Source organism: Engystomops pustulosus, chromosome 2 (genome assembly GCF_040894005.1).
Source record: "Engystomops pustulosus chromosome 2, aEngPut4.maternal, whole genome shotgun sequence".
Classification (NCBI taxonomy): domain Eukaryota; kingdom Metazoa; phylum Chordata; class Amphibia; order Anura; family Leptodactylidae; genus Engystomops; species Engystomops pustulosus.
In genome coordinates, this window is record NC_092412.1 from 108,620,795 (window position 1) to 108,640,061 (window position 19,267).

Sequence of the window (19,267 nt, forward strand, 5' to 3'; positions counted from 1 at the left end):
GGGAATGAACTGACATGCTGAGGTGTGCGATACCAGCTGCATGCGCTGCGAGTGTGATGCGAGTTCATCGCATCACACTCGCAATTGTGGAATGGGCCTAAGCCTTACAAATCTAGGAAACTTAAGAATTGATGTTGAGATATTCCTTTATAATATGTAAGAATTCAGAAAGCAGTAGATACATCAAACTAATTTTCTAATCTTACCTTTGAACTACTGATATTTAGTATTTAGAAACAGACTGCAAAAAACAACATCATCACATCCATTCATTTACTAAAAACAGTGCACAGTGCACTGTATGCAGTTTGCCTGTGGAGTGTGCAGGGTGCACCAGATTCATGATTTTGTGGCGCCCTTTCATCATGAATCCGCCACCCTCTTTACTGCGGTCCAACAGAGTGAATCATCCTTTATCGGTGCACCTATAACATAGGGTGTACAACACATTTCTATCAGACTCTGCCTGATTAATGTGGCACACGGTCCAACTGTGCACCGGAACGTCCCATTCAATGATGCAATTTATGTTGCGTGAAGAATACTGCAGCCTTGACACAAAAGGGTTGCGTGCAACATATATGTGGCAAGGACACTTCTTTAATACATGTGCAAGCAGTCTGCACATAAAAGAATGTGCAAAGTCTGACAGAAAACTGGCGCAAGTTACTTACTAAATGTGCCACATAAATTTACAGTTATCGTGTTCAGGTATCAGCTAGGTGGCTCTAGAGGTATAGTTTCAATAGAGTTGTGGTGTTGTCAGCTAAATCACCTCACTCACCCCCTATTCTACTATGCATATTGTACTTTTGGTACAATCACTCCACCCTACTAATACCACTACTATATTCTGCACAAAGTCAATCAGGGTGCCTGTGTTTTCACCATGTGCAGCACAACAAATTCATTTATTTAATTACTGATGGCACCTCCTCATTACAAGGGGAGGGAAATGTGTGGAGTCAGCTAACTATGTAGACTATGCAGATATGAAGGATAGTGATCTAACTAGTGGCAAGGGCAAGCTCTACCAGCTCTCTAGTCTGTGTCAGGGATCTCCTGAGTTTTAAAGCTAGGAGGGAGGCTATCATCTCAGCTAGCCTATATAGAGGTGTCTCTACTGTTATTATACTTGGGGTCAAACAATAGTACCTTATGCATGGGGAGAATGAGGTGAGTGAGCTGTAGGGAACACAATACTATCCCAATTAAAGCTATACCATTACACTTCCACAACCCCTGAAATGGTATAAGGAGGTTGGTTGTTATAGCAGGCCAGCCTGTCTGTAAAATTTATAACTCTATTCTAGTTCTCAATAACCTGTTCCAATATACTATACTTGGGGTATTGGACCACAGTGATATCTAATATTATCTACTGTACCGGTTTAAATTAGTATTTAAAAATATATATTAATATTTACTTCCAATCTTACTCCTGATAAAGCCTCCCTATACAATATATACTGAATGCAGCAGACAAGCCCAGCTTTTTGTCCAGCTGTTATATAATTGATTCTTCTGGTTGTGCATCTGCAAAAAAATTCCATTGTAATTGTTTATTGCTTGATTTATTGAGATTTGAACTGTTAATATGTAGCTGCTAATATTGAGCTCTAATATGCAATTTGAGCTAATAAAGTGTAGCTGCTAATATGGGTGGTTTGAGCAGGAGAAATGAGGAAGAGAGAATATATATGGCAGCAGTGATATTTCCCTGTGATTATCATTGTTTTTTCCTTGCTGGTAACTGATAATCAGGCATAATTGGCTTAGCAAAGAACCAATCAAGGTAATCACAGGTAAAGTGTGATTAAGTAGATTAAACTGGGGGGAATCATGTTAATTCTTTGCTAGTTCTGTTGTTATTCCCTTTTCTTCCATGAATATTACTTCTTTAAAGACAGTGTGCAACACTCAAAGTGGCTCCATTTTTGATAACGCCGGAAATGTATTATTTAAGGTCATATTGTCTAGAGCAGTGATGGCGAACCTATGGCACTGGTGCCAGAGGTGGCACTCAGAGCCCTTTCTGTGGGCACTCAGGCCATCACCAGAGATGACTCCAGGTATCTTTCTGCAGTCCCAGACAGCCCAGGACTTGCTGTGCACAGAGATATTTTAAAGTGACAGCTGTACCTGGGACTATTTTCTGCTTTATTGGAGTCCTCAGGTGCTGGTATCAATGAAAACTGTGACAGAGAAGGGAGTATAAATCACAAATAGAATTTCTGTGTTGGCACTTTGCGATAAATAAGCGGGTCTTTGTTGTAGTTTGGGCACTCGGTCTCTAAAAGGTTCGCCATCACTGGTCTAGAGCAATCATAACTTTTGTGGGAACCTGAAGATCCATTTTATTTCAAAGCTTTCAACATGAGCATGAAGAGCAAATTTTAATGACAGGGAGGCTGTGTGAGGTGTACCACAGTGGAGGATTTGCTGTTCCTGATTGTGTTGGAAGTGTTGATATGAATTCCTCTGTATAGAAAATCTCAATATCTAAATAGTGAGGAATAAGACCTTTTCAAATTATATTTTTGGAATAAAAGTTTTGTTTTTTTTTCATTTGGGTGTGATGACTTTTTAAAGAATTACAATTTAACCTATCCAGAATTTTTAAGAGTTTTGTTTAGCGCTGTGAAATACAGAACACGGTACACTTTTTTTAAAAAATAAATCATAATATGAAGTGTTCAAGCCTCTATATTTGTTCTATTATTGTTATTGTATTCTTTTCTACTACTAAAATTAAATATTGTCTAAGTGTACTAAAACTATTGCACAACAGAATAAGTCATCCGATGTTTTGATGAATTTTTTTGTTTTAGCTATTGCAATACCTGACCTTATCTGGTAAGTAACAAGAACAACAGAAATCACATCAGAAATTACAATCACAGTACTATCCATTATTCTATAATTAGGGAACTTGTATTTCCACTGTTCTACAACCATGATGCATTATGTTCCTATTTGCTGGACAAAAAAAATCTATTGAGAAGGGATCATCCTAGACAGAATCAAACATACAATACAGAGATTTTCTTCTATATACACATAACAATAATGAGTATTACAGCGTGACCACATATTACAGGTTTTGCATATATTTAAATTTCATTATTGTACAAAGTCTATTATTTTCTGGGACAACTTTGAGTCAGGCTTGGGTGCAATGATTTTTAATATCTTTGAAAGGGTATCTGCTCATTTGCTACACATTTTGTATTTGAGTAGGAAGTAATTTATAACCACAACCATTGTTAGTTATCAACCATATACATTGAAGAAATGTACAAATTATATATACTGTATAATTATTATATACTGTAAATGTAAACATCAATGTTCGTTCAGGTTATAGATTGGGTAAATTTGCATAAATCACCTACATCTTAGATGCTGCATGTTCAGATATGTAGAACTCACAAACCACAAACAGGTTGGTAGTTTAGAGAATAGGAAAGTTTAAAATAATTTAAACCATTTCAACCTCAATATATCCTCATGACAGAAAACATTTGTCAGAGCCTGCCACTGTTTGTATTGCCAAGCTGAGAAGATGCTGAATTCCATCTCGTTCACTCAGTAGTCTACACAGTGCTCTAGTGGCTGAACTGATGTTTGGAACCATACGTGGCTCTCTCAAAGCTTTGCTCTGAACTAGCAGTTTTTTACATGTTCACATTCTCAAATATCTGCTCCTCCTACCTAGAGCAGGCTTCCCAATTAGATAAGTAGACTGTGTGCACTATCATTGTTGATGCTTAAAGTTCTTTCCTAGCTCTATTGTCTGTGTTCTTTTTTCTTTACGATATTTTGCTCACATTCTTGATGATTCTTTATGTCTGTGATTTTGTGCCTAATTTGCTAACAAGGGAGGGACTATCTTTATGGTTGTCCTGAATCCCCTAGGATATGCATCGGTGGGTAGGCAGGGCAATTGAAATGGGTTTTAGGGTTCACGGTCTTGTCTGTTGTGCCGTCCATCCATTGAAGTAGGTGAAATAAATGCAAGGTTATGGAGTATATACTGTATTATTTTTTTAGTCTTTTTTTTAATTACAGACTCACAATAGTACAATGAGCTTCAGAGTGTTTGTTTACCAATAAAATACATAACCAGAATTCATTTGAAAATTCTTTTTGAAAATTACTAACTTATTTCTTTATGTCGCCTTCCCTTCTATGAATAGCCCTTAGATGATATTGTAAATACAAAGTTTTTAAGTTCTAGCCATCTTTTACACTCTACCATCTCCAAACCACATAGAATTCCACTGTGCATTAAATGTGTATTATTTGTTTTCATTGGATTAATTTAGGTTCCGTTTTATTTCTGATATATGGAATAACTATGACACAGCTATTCTGTTTTGTACTTTTTCACTTTTCAAGAACCTTTGAACCTCTTTGCACTCCAATATATTTTGTGCAGTTGAAACATGAGGTCATATGAAAGTCACAATAAGTTTTAAAAAAGTTTCAAAAGGTAAGGTATAATGGGAAAAACTCAAACTTCACAACATTTTGTTAAACAACATCAACCATCACATTGACTGTAGACTACTATTACTCACATCCTTGTTGCCTTTCTCTGTGCCAGCACCTTTAATTTTTATATTCTGCAACCAAGCGAGACTTTGGCAAAGTATGGCAGAATAAATTAAAAGCTAATTTGCATATTTGAAAGACAAGTTTTTTTTTCCGTTCCAGGAAATAATTACAGAAGTCGACACAGGAGGACACAATGAGAATGTGAATAATAGTAGTCAACTATCATTCAATCTGATGGTAGATATCCTTTAAGAGAATCACCTAAAGTTCCATTGGAAAGTAATTTCCCATGAGAATGTATCTTTCAAAGACAGTTATAATTTCCACCTGTCTCTATTTGTCCTGGTGTATACAATTCTGGTCATCCCTAGATACGATCGTAAAGGTAGAGTTACATTTCTAAAATAATATTAACCCCTTAAGGATGCAGGGTTTTTCTGCTCATTTCTCGCTCTCCACCTTCAAAAATCCATAACTTTTTCATCTTTACATGCACAGAGCTTATTTTGTGCATAACAAATTTTACTTTCCTGTGATGTTATTTATTATTCCATACCATGTACTGGGAAGCAGGAAAAAAATTCCAAATGTAGAAAAATTTTAAAAAAAGGTCATGTGTATCACGCTCTTGTGGGCTCAATTTTTATGACTTTCACTCTGCGCTCCAAATAACACCTTTACTTTATTCTTTGGTTTGGTTTGATCAAGGTGATACCAAATTTATATAGGGTTTATTGTGTTTTAATACATTTTAAAAATTAAACGAATGTGTTTGAAAAAGAAAATGTTGCCATCTTCTGATGCAAATAACTTTTTCATACTTTGGTTTATGGAGCTGTGTGATGTGTCATTTTTTTTTTTTTGCAAAATTAGCTGACGTTTTCATTGCTACCATTTTGAGGCCTGTGCAACATTTTGATCACTTTTTATAACATTTTTATGTCATGTAAAAAGGTGTAAAAGTCGAGTTTTGGACATTTGGGCACCATTTCCTGTTTTGGAGGTCATCGCCGGCAATAACCGTTTTATATTTTGATAGATCAGCCATTTTGGGACGTGGAGATACCTAATGTGTTTGTGATTTTTACTGTTTATTATGTTTTATATCAGTTCTAGGGAAAGGGGGTGATTTGAATTTTTCATATTTTATTAATTTTTGACATTTTTTAAACTTCTGTCCAGTATTCTAGTCCCCCCATTCCCCTAATAATCTTGGTTGTTCTCCTCTGCACCTGTTCCAGTTCTACTATGTCCTTTTTATACATTGGTGCCCAAAACTGTACACAATATCCCATGTGTGGCCTGACCGGGGATTTGTATATGAGCAAACTATGTGTTTATCATGAGAATCAATTCCTCTCTTGATACATTCCATGATTTTATTTGCTTTAGCAGCAGCCACCTGGCTCTGGTCACTAAAATTAAGTTTACCATCCACCAATACACCAGCTCCAGTTTTACCTATGGATTTGCTATGCATTTTCTATGCACCAGTCCTGTGGAACATAATCAGTCCTCTGTGAATCTTCAAATATTAAAAATATCTGTCTGTTTATCACGGTACATAGGTCATTTAAAACCATCCAGTCCTGGTGATTTATCTATCTTAGTGGTTATGAGGCAGCGCCACACTTCTTCCTGTGTTAAACTGTTGACATTCCAAAGAGAATTTACATAATTCTTCATTTTGTCTTCCACCAGGGGATTTTCCTGGGTAAAGAAAGGCGAGAAGGCGACATTCAGTAGATTGGCCCTTTCCTCATCTCCTTCCACCATGACCCCCATGTGATTCCTAAGAGGGCCCACACTCTATGTTTTTAGTTTTTTACCATTTATATACTTGAGAAATAATTTGGGATTATTTTTGCTCTCCCTGGCAATATTTCTCTGTCTCTATTTATGCGGTCTTTATCTGCTTTTTACAGGATTTATTTTTCTCTCTATAATCCTGTAATGTCTCATCACTACCTTCTCATTTTAGCACCTTAAACGCCTTATCTTTCTCGCTTATTGCTTTTCTTACAAGACTAGTTAGCCACATTGTCTTTTTTGTGTTCCTCTTATGCTTTTTTCCATATGATATGTGTTTCTCACACGTCTTTTTTAAATATTTGTGAAAAAGTCCCATTTTTTGGGGGGCCTTTTGTCTTTGAGAACATTGTCTCAGTTTATGTCTATGAGGTCTTCCCTTAGTTGCTGAAAATTTGCCCTCCTGAAGTTTAGAGTGTTGGTTGCCCCTCCACTATTACTAAAGCGTAATACAAAATCAATGATATCATGATCACTATTACCCAGGTTCCCCCCAACCTCTAAGTTTGATACCCTGTCAGGTCTGTTGGTTAGGATAAGGTCCAGCAATGCCTTCCCTCTTGTTGGCTCTTGGACTAGTTGCGACAGGTAATTGTCTTTTGTTGTCGACAAAAACCTGCTACCTTTGAATGACCTGCAGGTTTCTGTCCCCCAAGGCCTTAACTCCTTAATTACTAGTGTATTCTGATGTGAGGCCTTTCTACAGCACTGCATCGTCAGAAGAAGATTGTAGAACACCCAGTCACTGACACCTGAAATCACAAATGCTCCGATTCTGGGTATTTGAACCCTTAAACACCACAGTCAAACATGGATTGCAGTATCTAAGCAGCTATAGATGAAGATAGCTCCCTCTGCCACCCATCAGCACAGTGCACAGTGCAAGTGAAGGACCCCAGGGATGCCTATGATAAGTATCTGTTAGGCCTGGCTGGAGGCCTGTTAGGAGAGATATAATGCATTGCACTACATAAGCAGTGCATTATACAGTAGAAGAGATCAAAATATCTCATTGAAGTTTCCCCATGTAAGACAAAGTGATATTAAAAAGTTTTAATAAAAATAAAATAAAGTCTAATAGACTGAAAAACAGATGCAGGAATAAGGAGTTAAATTAAGTTAAAATGTTTGCTTGGAATAAAAGCATGCATTCATTCAAAAGGTGGACAATGGACCCCCAGTGATTGGATGTTTTTAAACTATCCAAAGGGATAATCTTTACTGTGTGACAATCCCTGTATTTGTTTATAAGGTTTATATTTGTGTGTGGTTAGATGTATAATGAGTATACATGTGTAAAAGGTATTTTTTTATTTTGTTATTTCATTATTATTTTCTATGGCATAAAGGGTTATTTAAAAGAAATTATTTTAAACAAATTGAAAACAGAAAAATATGTAAGCATTAATCCACATTTAACTGGGCTGCCTGTGCTAAACTCCCACTTAACAAATTCAGTATTTGTCTGCTTGCAAAACTAAAAGCAAATCATTTTTCAACCTAGACAGCTGTCAGATAGATGAATTGGCAGTAGAAGCAAGGCATAGATGATGATTTCACTTGACACCACTGCACTGGTCCAATGCAAAAATAAAGAGTATAACAAAAGGCCCAAGTTAAATGCCCACTACTAGAGGTTATGGTGCTTTCAAAATAGACAAAGTTTTTGAAATAAAAATATATGCAAAGACACATCCAGTACATGCTCTTTTTACATTCTTGCAAAAGAATTCATTAAAAAAAGACTAAGAGTCAGCTGCTGATTAGCATTCACAGTGATAATTATATTAATCACTTGAATGTATGAACCTTTTTAGGATTTTGATGGCAATAACTTTTGTAATTTTTTTTCTTGGCCATAAAAGTATGAAATTTAGGAAAGTTTGTGCCAGATTATTTAGTCATCTAATTTTTGTTACAATAGATGTCCTAATGAAACCCCATAAGAATAAATTTTTCTCTTTTTTTACTAATACTTTCACATACAATTTACTCATTGAGATAACTTCTAAAATGTATCCTTTATAAATGTCAAAGCTTTTTGATTACTTAGATTATCTATGCAGGTTTTTGGGAAAGGTGAGCTGAAAAGTTGTAAGGTTGGACATAATGGGGCAGATTTATCAAGCAGTCTGAAAGTCAGAATATTTCCAGTTGCCCATGGCAACCAATCACAGCTCAGCTTTCATTTCACCAGTGCTCATGAATATTTTAAAGGGGAGCTGTGATTGGTTGCCATGGGCAATTGGAAATATTCTGACTTTCAGACTGCTTGAAAAATCTGCCCCAATGATTTTTGTTAAATAATGAATAATGAAGTATGATCACAAGTAAAATATTCATTATAAAAAGTCTAACCTAGGATGTGTGGCCTGAGCAAGTATCAAGATGAACATGAAGGAGAGAGCTGCCACGACCTCCCTGACCTCCTCCTCTCTATCTGTGGGTAAGATATCCGCTATTTCACCTGCCTTTGCTCCCACATCCATGGACTGGAGTCCTCTTGCTGTCAGGGATGTACCCTATCCACCTACATCTTGGTCTTGGGCATCTGTAAGCACACAGAGTTATGACGAGGTGCCTGCTTTCAAAATGGCGGTGCCTTTTGTTAGGACTCTTTTCACACCAAGGCAAAGCTCAAATAAGTAAAGACCCATGCTGTCTGAGCACTATTCAGGGACTTTTACAAGAGGAGGGCTTAAAAGTGGAGTTGAAGTATATCCCATCACAGACTTTCCATCATCTGACCAAACAGCATATTAATAATTTATTTAAAACATGATGATGACTCTGAAAAGGTTGTTACAAAAATCTCCTTTTGCATTCCTCTGGAGGACAGATGGATAAAATTGGATCTAGGATGGTAAAACAGATTTCCACGCAAGACTGTATGATAAATAAAGCCCATAGGCTACCTAAGCCCAAAGCTATTTTAGAAAACCTACAAAGGTATGTAAAAGTGAGTGTGCACTATTATGTGAAAGAGATCTTGATGTTTGCTTCTAGGAGGCTACCTTCTTTCCCAGAACTGTATACCGACATCTGCATTTTCGCCAACTTATCTCAAGGAACCCTCCACACAATTTGCTTTGACCAACTTTACTTGAGGAACCATAAGATCCCATACAAATGGAGATTCCCCCTAAAGCTATTCATCCAGAAAGATGGCTCCACAGATTTTGCTGTCTGCTGATAATGTCCTCCTCACCTAGTTGTGTGGGGTCTTGACATGAACCTATTTACCACAGTTCTCACCAGCCTTCCATTTCAAGATCCATAAGGAATGGGACACTGCCTGATCTTTTAATAAGTGATATTAATACCTCCCGACAGGTCTAGGTTCTAATGCCACTAGGTGAATCATGCTGGAATGGACACTTTCCCCTAAATTGCTTCCTACTCTTATTTGGAAAACTGCTACCAAGATTTTTTATATACCATTTTACAAACACAGAATAGAGCAGGCCATCAGAGTATAGTTCTCTTCTAATAATATGGATGGCATTGATTGATTATTATCGGCAGCACATTAAATAGCAATAAGAGGAATGAGTAAGTCAATTGCCCAACACAAAAAGGCTATAGAGAAGAATTCAGAGGTTTATATTAAGATTATGAGTAGAGATGAGAGAGCACTAAAATGCTTGAGTGCTCGTTATTCGAGACAAACTTTTCCTGATGCTCGTCTCGAATAACGAGCCCCATTGAAGTCAATGGGAGACTCGAGCATTTTTCAAAGGGACCATGGTTCGGGAATAAAATGTGTTATTTAATTGAAAAAGAAAGTCTTCTGATAAGTTAGCAGATGTATGCAAACATCTGCAATCTATTCTTCACTGTTCCACACGTATATTATCTCCCGACAAGTTAGCAGATGTGAAGAACAGTGAAGAATAGAATAAAAACAGTGAACACAGTGAACACAGGATCATTTAAGTGAAAAACGCAGTGAAGAACACAGTGAAGAATAGATTGCAGATGTTCTGCATATTTGCTTACTTGTCGGGAGATACGCTGTCCCGGGATCCGCTCCTCTTCTTCCACTGAAGTCTCCGTGCTGCCCCGATGTCTCCATGTGCTGCCCTGATGTCTCCATATGCTGCCCCGATGTGTCTCCGTGCTGCCCCGATGTGTCTCCGTGCTGCCCGATGTGTCCATGCGCTGCCCCGATGTCTCCATGCACTGCCCCGATGTCTCCATGTGCTGCTCCCCAGTGTCTCCATGTGCTGCTCCCCGGTGTCTCCATGTGCTGCTCCCCGGTGTCTCCATGTGCTGCTCCCCGGTGTCTCCATGTGCTGTTCCCCGGTGTCTCCATGTGCTGCCCTGATGTGTCTCCATGTGCTGCCCTGATGTGTCTCCATGTGCTGCCCCGATGTGTCTCCATGTGCTGCCCCGATGTGTCTCCGTGCTGCCCCGATGTGTCTCCGTGCTGCCCCGATGTGTCTCTGTGCGCTGCCCCGATGTCTCCATGCGCTGCCCCGATGTTTCCATGTGCTGCTCCCCGGTGTCTCCATGTGCTGCTCCCTGGTGTCTCCATGTGCTGCTCCCCGGTGTCTCCATGTGCTGTCCCGATGTGTCTCCATGTGCTGCCCCGATGTGTCTCCGTGCTGCCCCGATGTGTCCATGAGCTCCCCGGTGTCTCCATGTACTGCCCCGATGTGTCTCCATGTGCTGCCCCGATGTGTCTCCGTGCTGCCCCGATGTGTCCATGGGCTGCCCGATGTCTCCATGCGCTGCCCCGGTGTTTCCATGTGCTGCTCCCTGGTGTCTCCATGTGCTGCTCCCCGGTGTCTCCATGTGCTGCTCCCCGGTGTCTCCATGTGCTGCTCCCCGGTGTCTCCATGTGCTGCTCCCCGGTGTCTCCATGTGCTGCTCCCCGGTGTCTCCATGTGCTGCTCCCCGGTGTCTCCATGTGCTGCTTCCCGGTGTCTCTTTGCTGCTTCCCGGTGTCTTTGTGCTGCTCCCCGGTGTCTCCGTGCCTGCCGCTGCCCCGCTGTCTCCGTGCCTGCCGCTGCCCCGCTGTCTCCGTGCCTGCCGCTGCCTGTGCTGCTCCCCGGTGTCTCTGTGCTGCTCCCTGGTGTCTCTGTGCTGCTCACCGTGTTCTTCAATGTGTTCTTCACATACTATTTTGTTAGCACCGTTTCGCGCGTATCTTCCGACAAGTAAGCAGATGTGCCGAACATCTGTAATCTATTCTTCACTGTGTTTTTCACTGTGTTTTTCACTTAAATGATCCTGTGTTCACTGTGTTCACTGTTTTTATTCTATTCTTCATTGTTCTTCACTGTGTTTTTTAAATTAAATGCTCGATCTCGAGCAGGGGAAATACTCGTCCGAGAAACGAGCCGTCTCGAGTACCTTAATACTCGAACGAGCATCAAGCTCGGACTAGTATACTCGCTCATCTCTAATTATGAGCATTCGACTAACACTAAGAATGGCCTTTTATGGCCCAATATGACAAACAATTATTTTGTAAAAATTCAAATAACCCTGTTTTTCCTACAACACATCTAAAATAAAGAAGAAAAATAACAAACATGTTAAGTATTGCTGCATCCCAAAATGTCTAATTTATCAAATGTAAAAACCTGTAATGCAAAATAGCATAATCTTAATTGCCACTTTTTTCACCATTTTGCCTCAAATAAAAATGTTAATAAAGAGTGATTGAAAGGTTGTATTATTTTGAAAATCGTTTCAAATAAAATGCAAACAATGACACCCTACACAGCACCGTGCACTAAAGTGTGAGTGTAAGGAAAGGTGTCATCTTGAAAGCAATAAAAAAGGCCTGTCAGAAAATGGCACAATTGTGTTTTTTGCTAATTCCACCTTGTTTTTCTTTTCATCTTTGGGACACACTCCGCACAATGGGGCACATTTAATTACTCGTCCCCTCGCGATCCCCGGTGTGCATTGTTTGATGAGGATTCGGATCTTCCGCGATTCACATAGTTTGTGCGACCGATTTCCTGCATATGTGGCTTCACCTGCTGAGGTCCGCTGGAGTTCACTTTCTTCTTCCCGGTGCATGTGAGTGCTGATCTTGTGACAGAATTTCGTCTTTAAATTTTCTGATTTGTCTGAATCAGTTGGGTTGTCCGACGTCCACGGCCCTCGATTTGTGTTGCATGCAAACCAGCGCCGTTGCACCACAATTCGATCTCGTGCGCCAAAAACCTGGGTCAATTAGGGCAAAACGGTAAAAAGTCGGGAAACCCGACGAAAATGCGGTGTTCGGACCCTTAGTAAATGTGCCCCTATATGTATGAATATCTGTATTATTGGAACCAATGTTTGTAAAAATAGTACAGAATTTTATTAAAATAATTAAATAAATAAAAAGCTAACCTATAGGCATAGATGATACTGCCCTCTAAGGTACTCATATGTTTTATTTAATTTAAAAAAAAACACAAACTTTGTGCTACTGAAAATACTGTACACCAGCAAAAAAGTTAAAATGTAACTTTTATAACTACAAGTTGTAAACTCAGTAGCTGAGGGTTACTAAATCCAATAAGTGCCTATATGTTGCTCCCACTTAGAGATAACTAAGGAAGACCTCAGGACCAGGAAGGGTTGCATACACTAAGTGACTCCTCCCTTCTGATAAATTGTGCTTTCAATTTCACTGTATATCCCCTTTAAGAAACATAGAAACAATTATATTTATACATTCTTTTCTCTTACATTCCAGACAACTGGTACTGTAACATTTATTGCTGTTTGAAGGATTGGAAAATTTAGTATCTCTATATAAGAATTAAACTGGGATTTAGAGTCATGTCAGCCTCAGCCCAGTTTCAGTTCTGTAGTTGAGAGACATCTGCTGTACTGTTGTTAAAGATTAAATGAATTGCATGACACAGGGTCAATCATTTTAATAATTCTGCTGCAAGAGGAAAGACAGAGTGGAGAGAAAAAACTGGTTAGATTTTAAATGATACAATGCCATGTATCCTCTTGTAGAATAACAAATAAGGTGTAAAACATAAAACTCCATATTGTAAACCAAGGAAGAATAAAATCACTGTCACAAGGTGAAAAGGATAATTTGTCAGACTTGAGATATTTTCAAGGCCAGAGATGAAGTTTTTAGAATTCCAAGCAATGTTATGATGCTACTAGATGCACTCTGTCCAAAGTTTATAAAGGAGGGGATGCTGAGCGCCTGTTAACCTGCCTCCAAAGCCTATTTCCTAAAGACATGCACAAAGAGAGAAAGCAACATCCATGGGATCCAAAAGCATTGTTCTGTTCAATTATACAATGTTTACTGAAAAGTTAGGGACCAGTTGACTTATGTGAGATAAAAATAAAACCTTAGTGGCTAAAATGTGTAGTAGCGCTCTGGTGTAATTTAAAAATACCGTATATACTTGAGTATAAGCCGAGTTTTTCAGCACAAAAAAATGTGCTGAAAAACCTCACCTCGGCTTATACTTGAGTCAAGAAAAAAACCCGCCGGAGCATCGCTGTATAGAAGAGGGCCTGCCGGGGGCATCAAAAGGTGGGTACACTGTTTGTTTTTTTTCCTACAGGCATTATATTGGGGGCAGGGGCTGCAAGCTATATACTATGTGGCTGGCAGGCTATATACTACAGGAGCTGGCTGGCTATATACTATGGGGCTGGCAAGCTATATACTACAGGGGGCTGACAGGCTATATGCTACAGAGGCTGGCAGGCTATATACTACAGTGGCAGACTATATACTACAGGGGACTGGCAGGCTATAGACTATGGGGGCTGGCAGGCTATACACTACAGGGGGCTGGCAGGTTATACACTACAGGGGCTAGCAGGCTATATACTACAGGAGCTGGCAGGCTATATACTATGGGGGCTAGCAGGCTATACACTACAGGGGGCTGGCAGGTTATACACTACAGCAGCTATTAGGCTATATACTACAGGGGCTGGCAGGTTATAAACTGCAGGGGCTGGCAGGCTATATACTACAAGGGCTGTCAGGCTATAAACTACAAGGGCTGGCAGGCTATATACTACAGGGTCTGGCTGGCTGTATACTACATGGGCTGCCAGGCTATATACTACAGGGGGAAGACTGGCTATATACTATAGGGGCTTTGACCAATGCATTTCCCATCCTCGGCTTATCCTTGAGTAAATTGGTTTTTCCATTGTTTTGTGTTAAAATAGGGGTCTCAGCTTATACTCGGGTCGGCTTGTACTCAAGTATATACGCATATATATAAGCATGAAAATTGAAGCATTTGGGCTCACATTTATTCAGATAAATTTGTAACTTTTTGCTCTTGCAGGCTACTTTAATGCATTTTTTAAAAGTTATGAGAAAAGTTGGTAGATGAGCAGACCCTAACTTCCCGTTCAGGGGCACCCTGCATGACCCGAACCTGAACAGCCAATCCAGCAGATAAACACCAATAGCAACTATACCTATACCTATAGCCTGTGCCATTAACTGCACAATTCTATGCCAGGCAGGACCTGGTGTAGAAATGTCTGGTGGTGCAGCTCTCTGCTGGGTATATGAGGAGGCTCAGGCACGTGTGTGGGGGCGGTGTAATAATCATGCATTGTACTGTATTGCATGATACATTCCCCCCTCCCACTGTGGTGGTTTTCTTGAAGCTTTCCATGTGACTCAACCATCAGAAGCTTTTCTTAGCATGTGTACTGAATACATTTGCTTGATAGCTTCAGGAAAAATTTCATGATATTTAAATCCAATGGAGGTCGGCAAAGTATACTACACAAATTTATTACCTGGCCAACCTATGTACTATTGGGCTGAATAAGGACAGACTATTGGCCTTAATGCCATGTGAACAATGTTGAATGAAACAAATGTGATTTTAAAATACAACTGTAAATTTTAATAAAGAAATAAGTTATAAAAAGATTGACCTTGGCACCATCATATCAGAAAGACCAAGTGAATGACTTATGGACTTATTTCATTTGTACAGTATGTTTCACCAAATTCTCATTCCTTAAAGAAATATAATACATTCTTACCTTTGGAAACCAATGGAAATCTGAATCTGTGTTTACAATAGAAATGTTTTATGACTTCATTTGCATGTGATGAATCATTGATGAATTTCTCATACTTTGAAGTGGCTGTAAAACTCTCCAGTAACCTGTCTGTTGTAATGTATTGACTGTGTTGATCTTTTGCATATTTGGTCTATAGTGACAATGACACAGGACTGCAATCTATTTTTTTTTTTTGCACTAAGAACAGTAAATTGTCAAGGGTTCAACAAATTATAATTCACATAAAAAGTGTCTAAATAAGGAATTGTCATCTTAGTTTCCTTAAAAGAAAAATAATGTATTCAGATATGGGAGAGGATTTATTATCACTAGCAGTGTGACTTCAAGCATTAAAATTATATATGAACTAATTTAAAAAATGGTAGTTCTTCTGATATAGCATAAATAATATAAGACTTCAAGTGTGCTGCATTATTAAGAAGTCTTAGCCTGCCGTTTGAGAAGTGAATGATTAAAGTATTACAGTTTCTTAAAACATTTACTAGATGTTTGTATTGTGAAATATCACAGACTTTACATGATGTACATATCTACATTTATATGCCTCCAACGCTTTTGCCTTGGGCATTTAAAGAATTAACACCTGTGATTGGTGCCAACACCGATCATAGGTTTAAAGAGTGACTGTTAATTTTTTTTTCCCCACAAAACAATAGCTCTTGGGATGTAAAACAACATTGCCTACTATTTTTGTTACATAAATCCAGCAGTTTCTTTGCTATAGACCTCAGATTAATTCAGTGCTGCAGGAGCTGCTACCTCTGCCTGTGCTGACAAGCCCTGGAGTCTGTAGAATAAACAAACTCTACAATCTGGACAGTTTCATGGGAGAGGAGGGGTTGCTGCTCCCTCCTCACAGAGGAGGAGGTTATGTGATAGAGCTGATTCTGTGAATGTAACAGAGCAGGATGAGTTCATAACTGTGGATACAATTGTATCCTGCACAGAATAGGGAGGTTCAAGATCTCCCCTGTTCCTTATCAGTCCCTCCATCCCATGTTCCCTTCTCCATGTGTTGGAAGCTGCCAGGCTGTTCACCATATACATCCTGTATGTGCACTGTGCAGTGTTCAGTGGATTCATTTGTGGGAAACTAAATGGATTTAATGCTAAATTACTTTGAGAGAGAACACAAGGCATAATGGGATCTGTGGGCAAGCTAACTGGCGTCAGCTTGAGGGCATAGACAGACAGACAGACATTAGTCTCCACCCACTACACCTCTGGTAAGAACGATTTTTGTCAAACACTTTCAGAACAGAAAATACTATAGCTTGGGAAAGAAAAGTGTGAGCAACACAAAGTAGGCATTTTTCTGTTTGTTTTTAAATCAGGAACACTTTAAATGGTGGGGAGATGAGCTGAACTAGAATTTCTGACTGATGTCTGATGTTTGGAATGGATCTGGACATTACGGTTTCTGGTTCACTCATCACTAGTCCCATCCCAAAATCTCAAGAAACAATGTATGAGTAATGGGAAAAAAAGAACAAAAATGAAAAATTGAGTGAAGAAAAAACACTGGTATTTCTTACCATTTTTTTGTCTCGGTGTCAAGTGAGTATCATAGCTTTAAAATATATTATACGATTTTGAACTTATAAAATTATCAGCAAGACACCCCCTTTCACAACTTATAATTGAAATTGTGATTTAATGTATTCATCCTTCAGTTCTATTAACAATCACAGTAGACCACAATATTTGTTCTGTAAATAAAAAAGCTAATAAAATAGCTTTGCTAAGCCTATTCTAAAAAGGCTTCACTATTTGAAATATGTGTTTATCCTTTTTCTTCTTTGCTCTCAATACCAAGTGACAGATTACATACTGTAAAGTACAGAGAGTTGACTGGTAGACTGTCCCTGCAGCCAAATTACTTTTGCCCACTTCGGAAAATATGTAATTTTCCAAGGTTGTTAGACTTCAAACTCCCTCTGTGATCAACCCTTAGCAATTTAGAAATAATAAATGTAGCATTGTTCTTGCTACATGTTATTTGCAGAGAATGGCTTAGAAAAGCTGTCTTCAGATAGGGCTCTCTTGTGTTGCCTGTTTGTGAATGACTACAAATTACTTTCCAATTACACATGTAAAAGAAATAATGTACATTAATTAAGAGTAAAGCTTCTGAAAGCATGTATGTGAATTAACATTAACAAGAGAAAATGATGAATCGCCCCATGTATGTCCCACAAGACATTATAGAGCACTCATTTTGCATACAAAGTACATTGAGCATAATGCATCATTTCCACAGGGAAACTTTTTGTAAGTGTTAATGAAAGTTAAAAGCACTGTTTACCTACCATCAGGATCCAGGAGATTTGCGATTCCCAAGTGTTGCTGGGCAGTGTTGAATGCGTGATCCAGTCGATGAACAGCAGATTGTTGGCTGAGAACATTGTTCCACTCAAACAGATCCGGTCTGCAAAAACCATGAATAACTTTTAACTTTACAGAGAGAAACACAAAAGCATATTGTTATATTTAGCACAAAAAAGCAAACCAATAGCTTGTACCAATCAGTATTTAGCTTCTACAATTCTTTTTCATCATGGTTTCCTCATCATGTATTGCAGTGAATTTTTGTATTGCAGCCAAAATAGTATGATTTACACTGAAGAGGTCCCTGTTCTGGTTGAGTTTTGGACTTTCAAATTTTTTTTTTATAGTCTATAGAATTGTGCACAGGCTGATACGCAAATGTGCATGACTCCTGTGTGTCATCCGTGTAGGAACAGAATTTTTCATGTTCCCATAGACTTCTATGAGAAGGCCTGCACCGCAAACATGGGCAGGAATAGGACCTGACCTCTGGTTTTCTATAGATCAATAAAAAACACATTAATGTGCACGTGTGAAAATAATGGGGGAATTTATCTGTGCTTCTTCACCAGTGGAATATTCAAGAAGATATAAAAACAATACTCTAAAATGAAAGATTGGTAAGAAATGTTATGTCTGGAAAGCATTTCAAGTATTCTAAGCAAAACGTTTAAAACAAGTGCTATGATTTAAGAGCTTCAATTTTAAATATATCATTCCCTCTAAAAAAAACTTTTTGTCTTTTGCAACAAATGAGATCACCTTTAAACATTTTCTAAAAATTTGTTTTTTACTATGAATGGATGGATTTTACAGCCGGTTGTTAGACTTCCTACCATCACTATATGTAGAATTACAGCAAATATTGGAGCAAAGATCAATTTAATTTGTTTAGGGTGAACTTATTATTTTATTATGCAGTTATTCAACTGAACTATGTGATCTCCTCTATCCTTGGAAATGATACACATATTCAAATTCTAATAAACAACTCTCCAATTCATTTTAATTGCGTGAAATTTAGGAAATATTAAAGGAAGCCTACCATGAAATTCATGCACGGATAACCCACAGAAACTCATGGATCCAAGCACAGTGACACTGGTAATCTTCTTATATTTGATATACATGCACCTTCCTTCTAAAATCAACATTCCAAATTATGATAATGAGCCTGAAAACCTACTGGGATGGTTCCCAGGGCTCCTCCATGCTGCAGATTCATGGGAAAGAGTCAATCTGCTAAATCAATTGGGGTTGGACTCTCAAAGTTTACACAAAACAGGAGGCCTGCTCTACATCCCAACTTTTGAATTCTGAATCTGCAGAAGCTAAGTATATATATATATATATATATATATATATATATATATATATATATAGAGAGAGAGAGAGAGAGAGAGAGAGAAGTGCTGTTAACAGCAGTGCATGTAAGCATTAGTGCTGCTTCCAAATTTGGGAACTACCAAACTTGAAAACTAGTATTAGATCAGAGATAACTTATAAGTACCAGTATATA

General features: G+C 38.5%; 1 protein-coding gene across 13 annotated transcripts in view; it reads right to left on the reverse strand.

Moving 5' to 3' along the window:
• Positions 1-19,267, reverse strand: part of DMD (dystrophin) — a 1,566,296-nt gene that overhangs the window by 1,108,624 nt on the left and 438,405 nt on the right. For all 13 annotated transcript variants that reach the window (XR_011853162.1, XR_011853161.1, XM_072135922.1 and 10 more), the window contains one exon: positions 17,730-17,848. Coding sequence is in view for 11 of the 13 variants with exons in the window: in XM_072135922.1 (XP_071992023.1) it covers positions 17,730-17,848 (119 nt within the window). In the remaining 2 variants the exon portion in view is untranslated. The remainder of the gene's footprint in view (positions 1-17,729; positions 17,849-19,267) is intronic.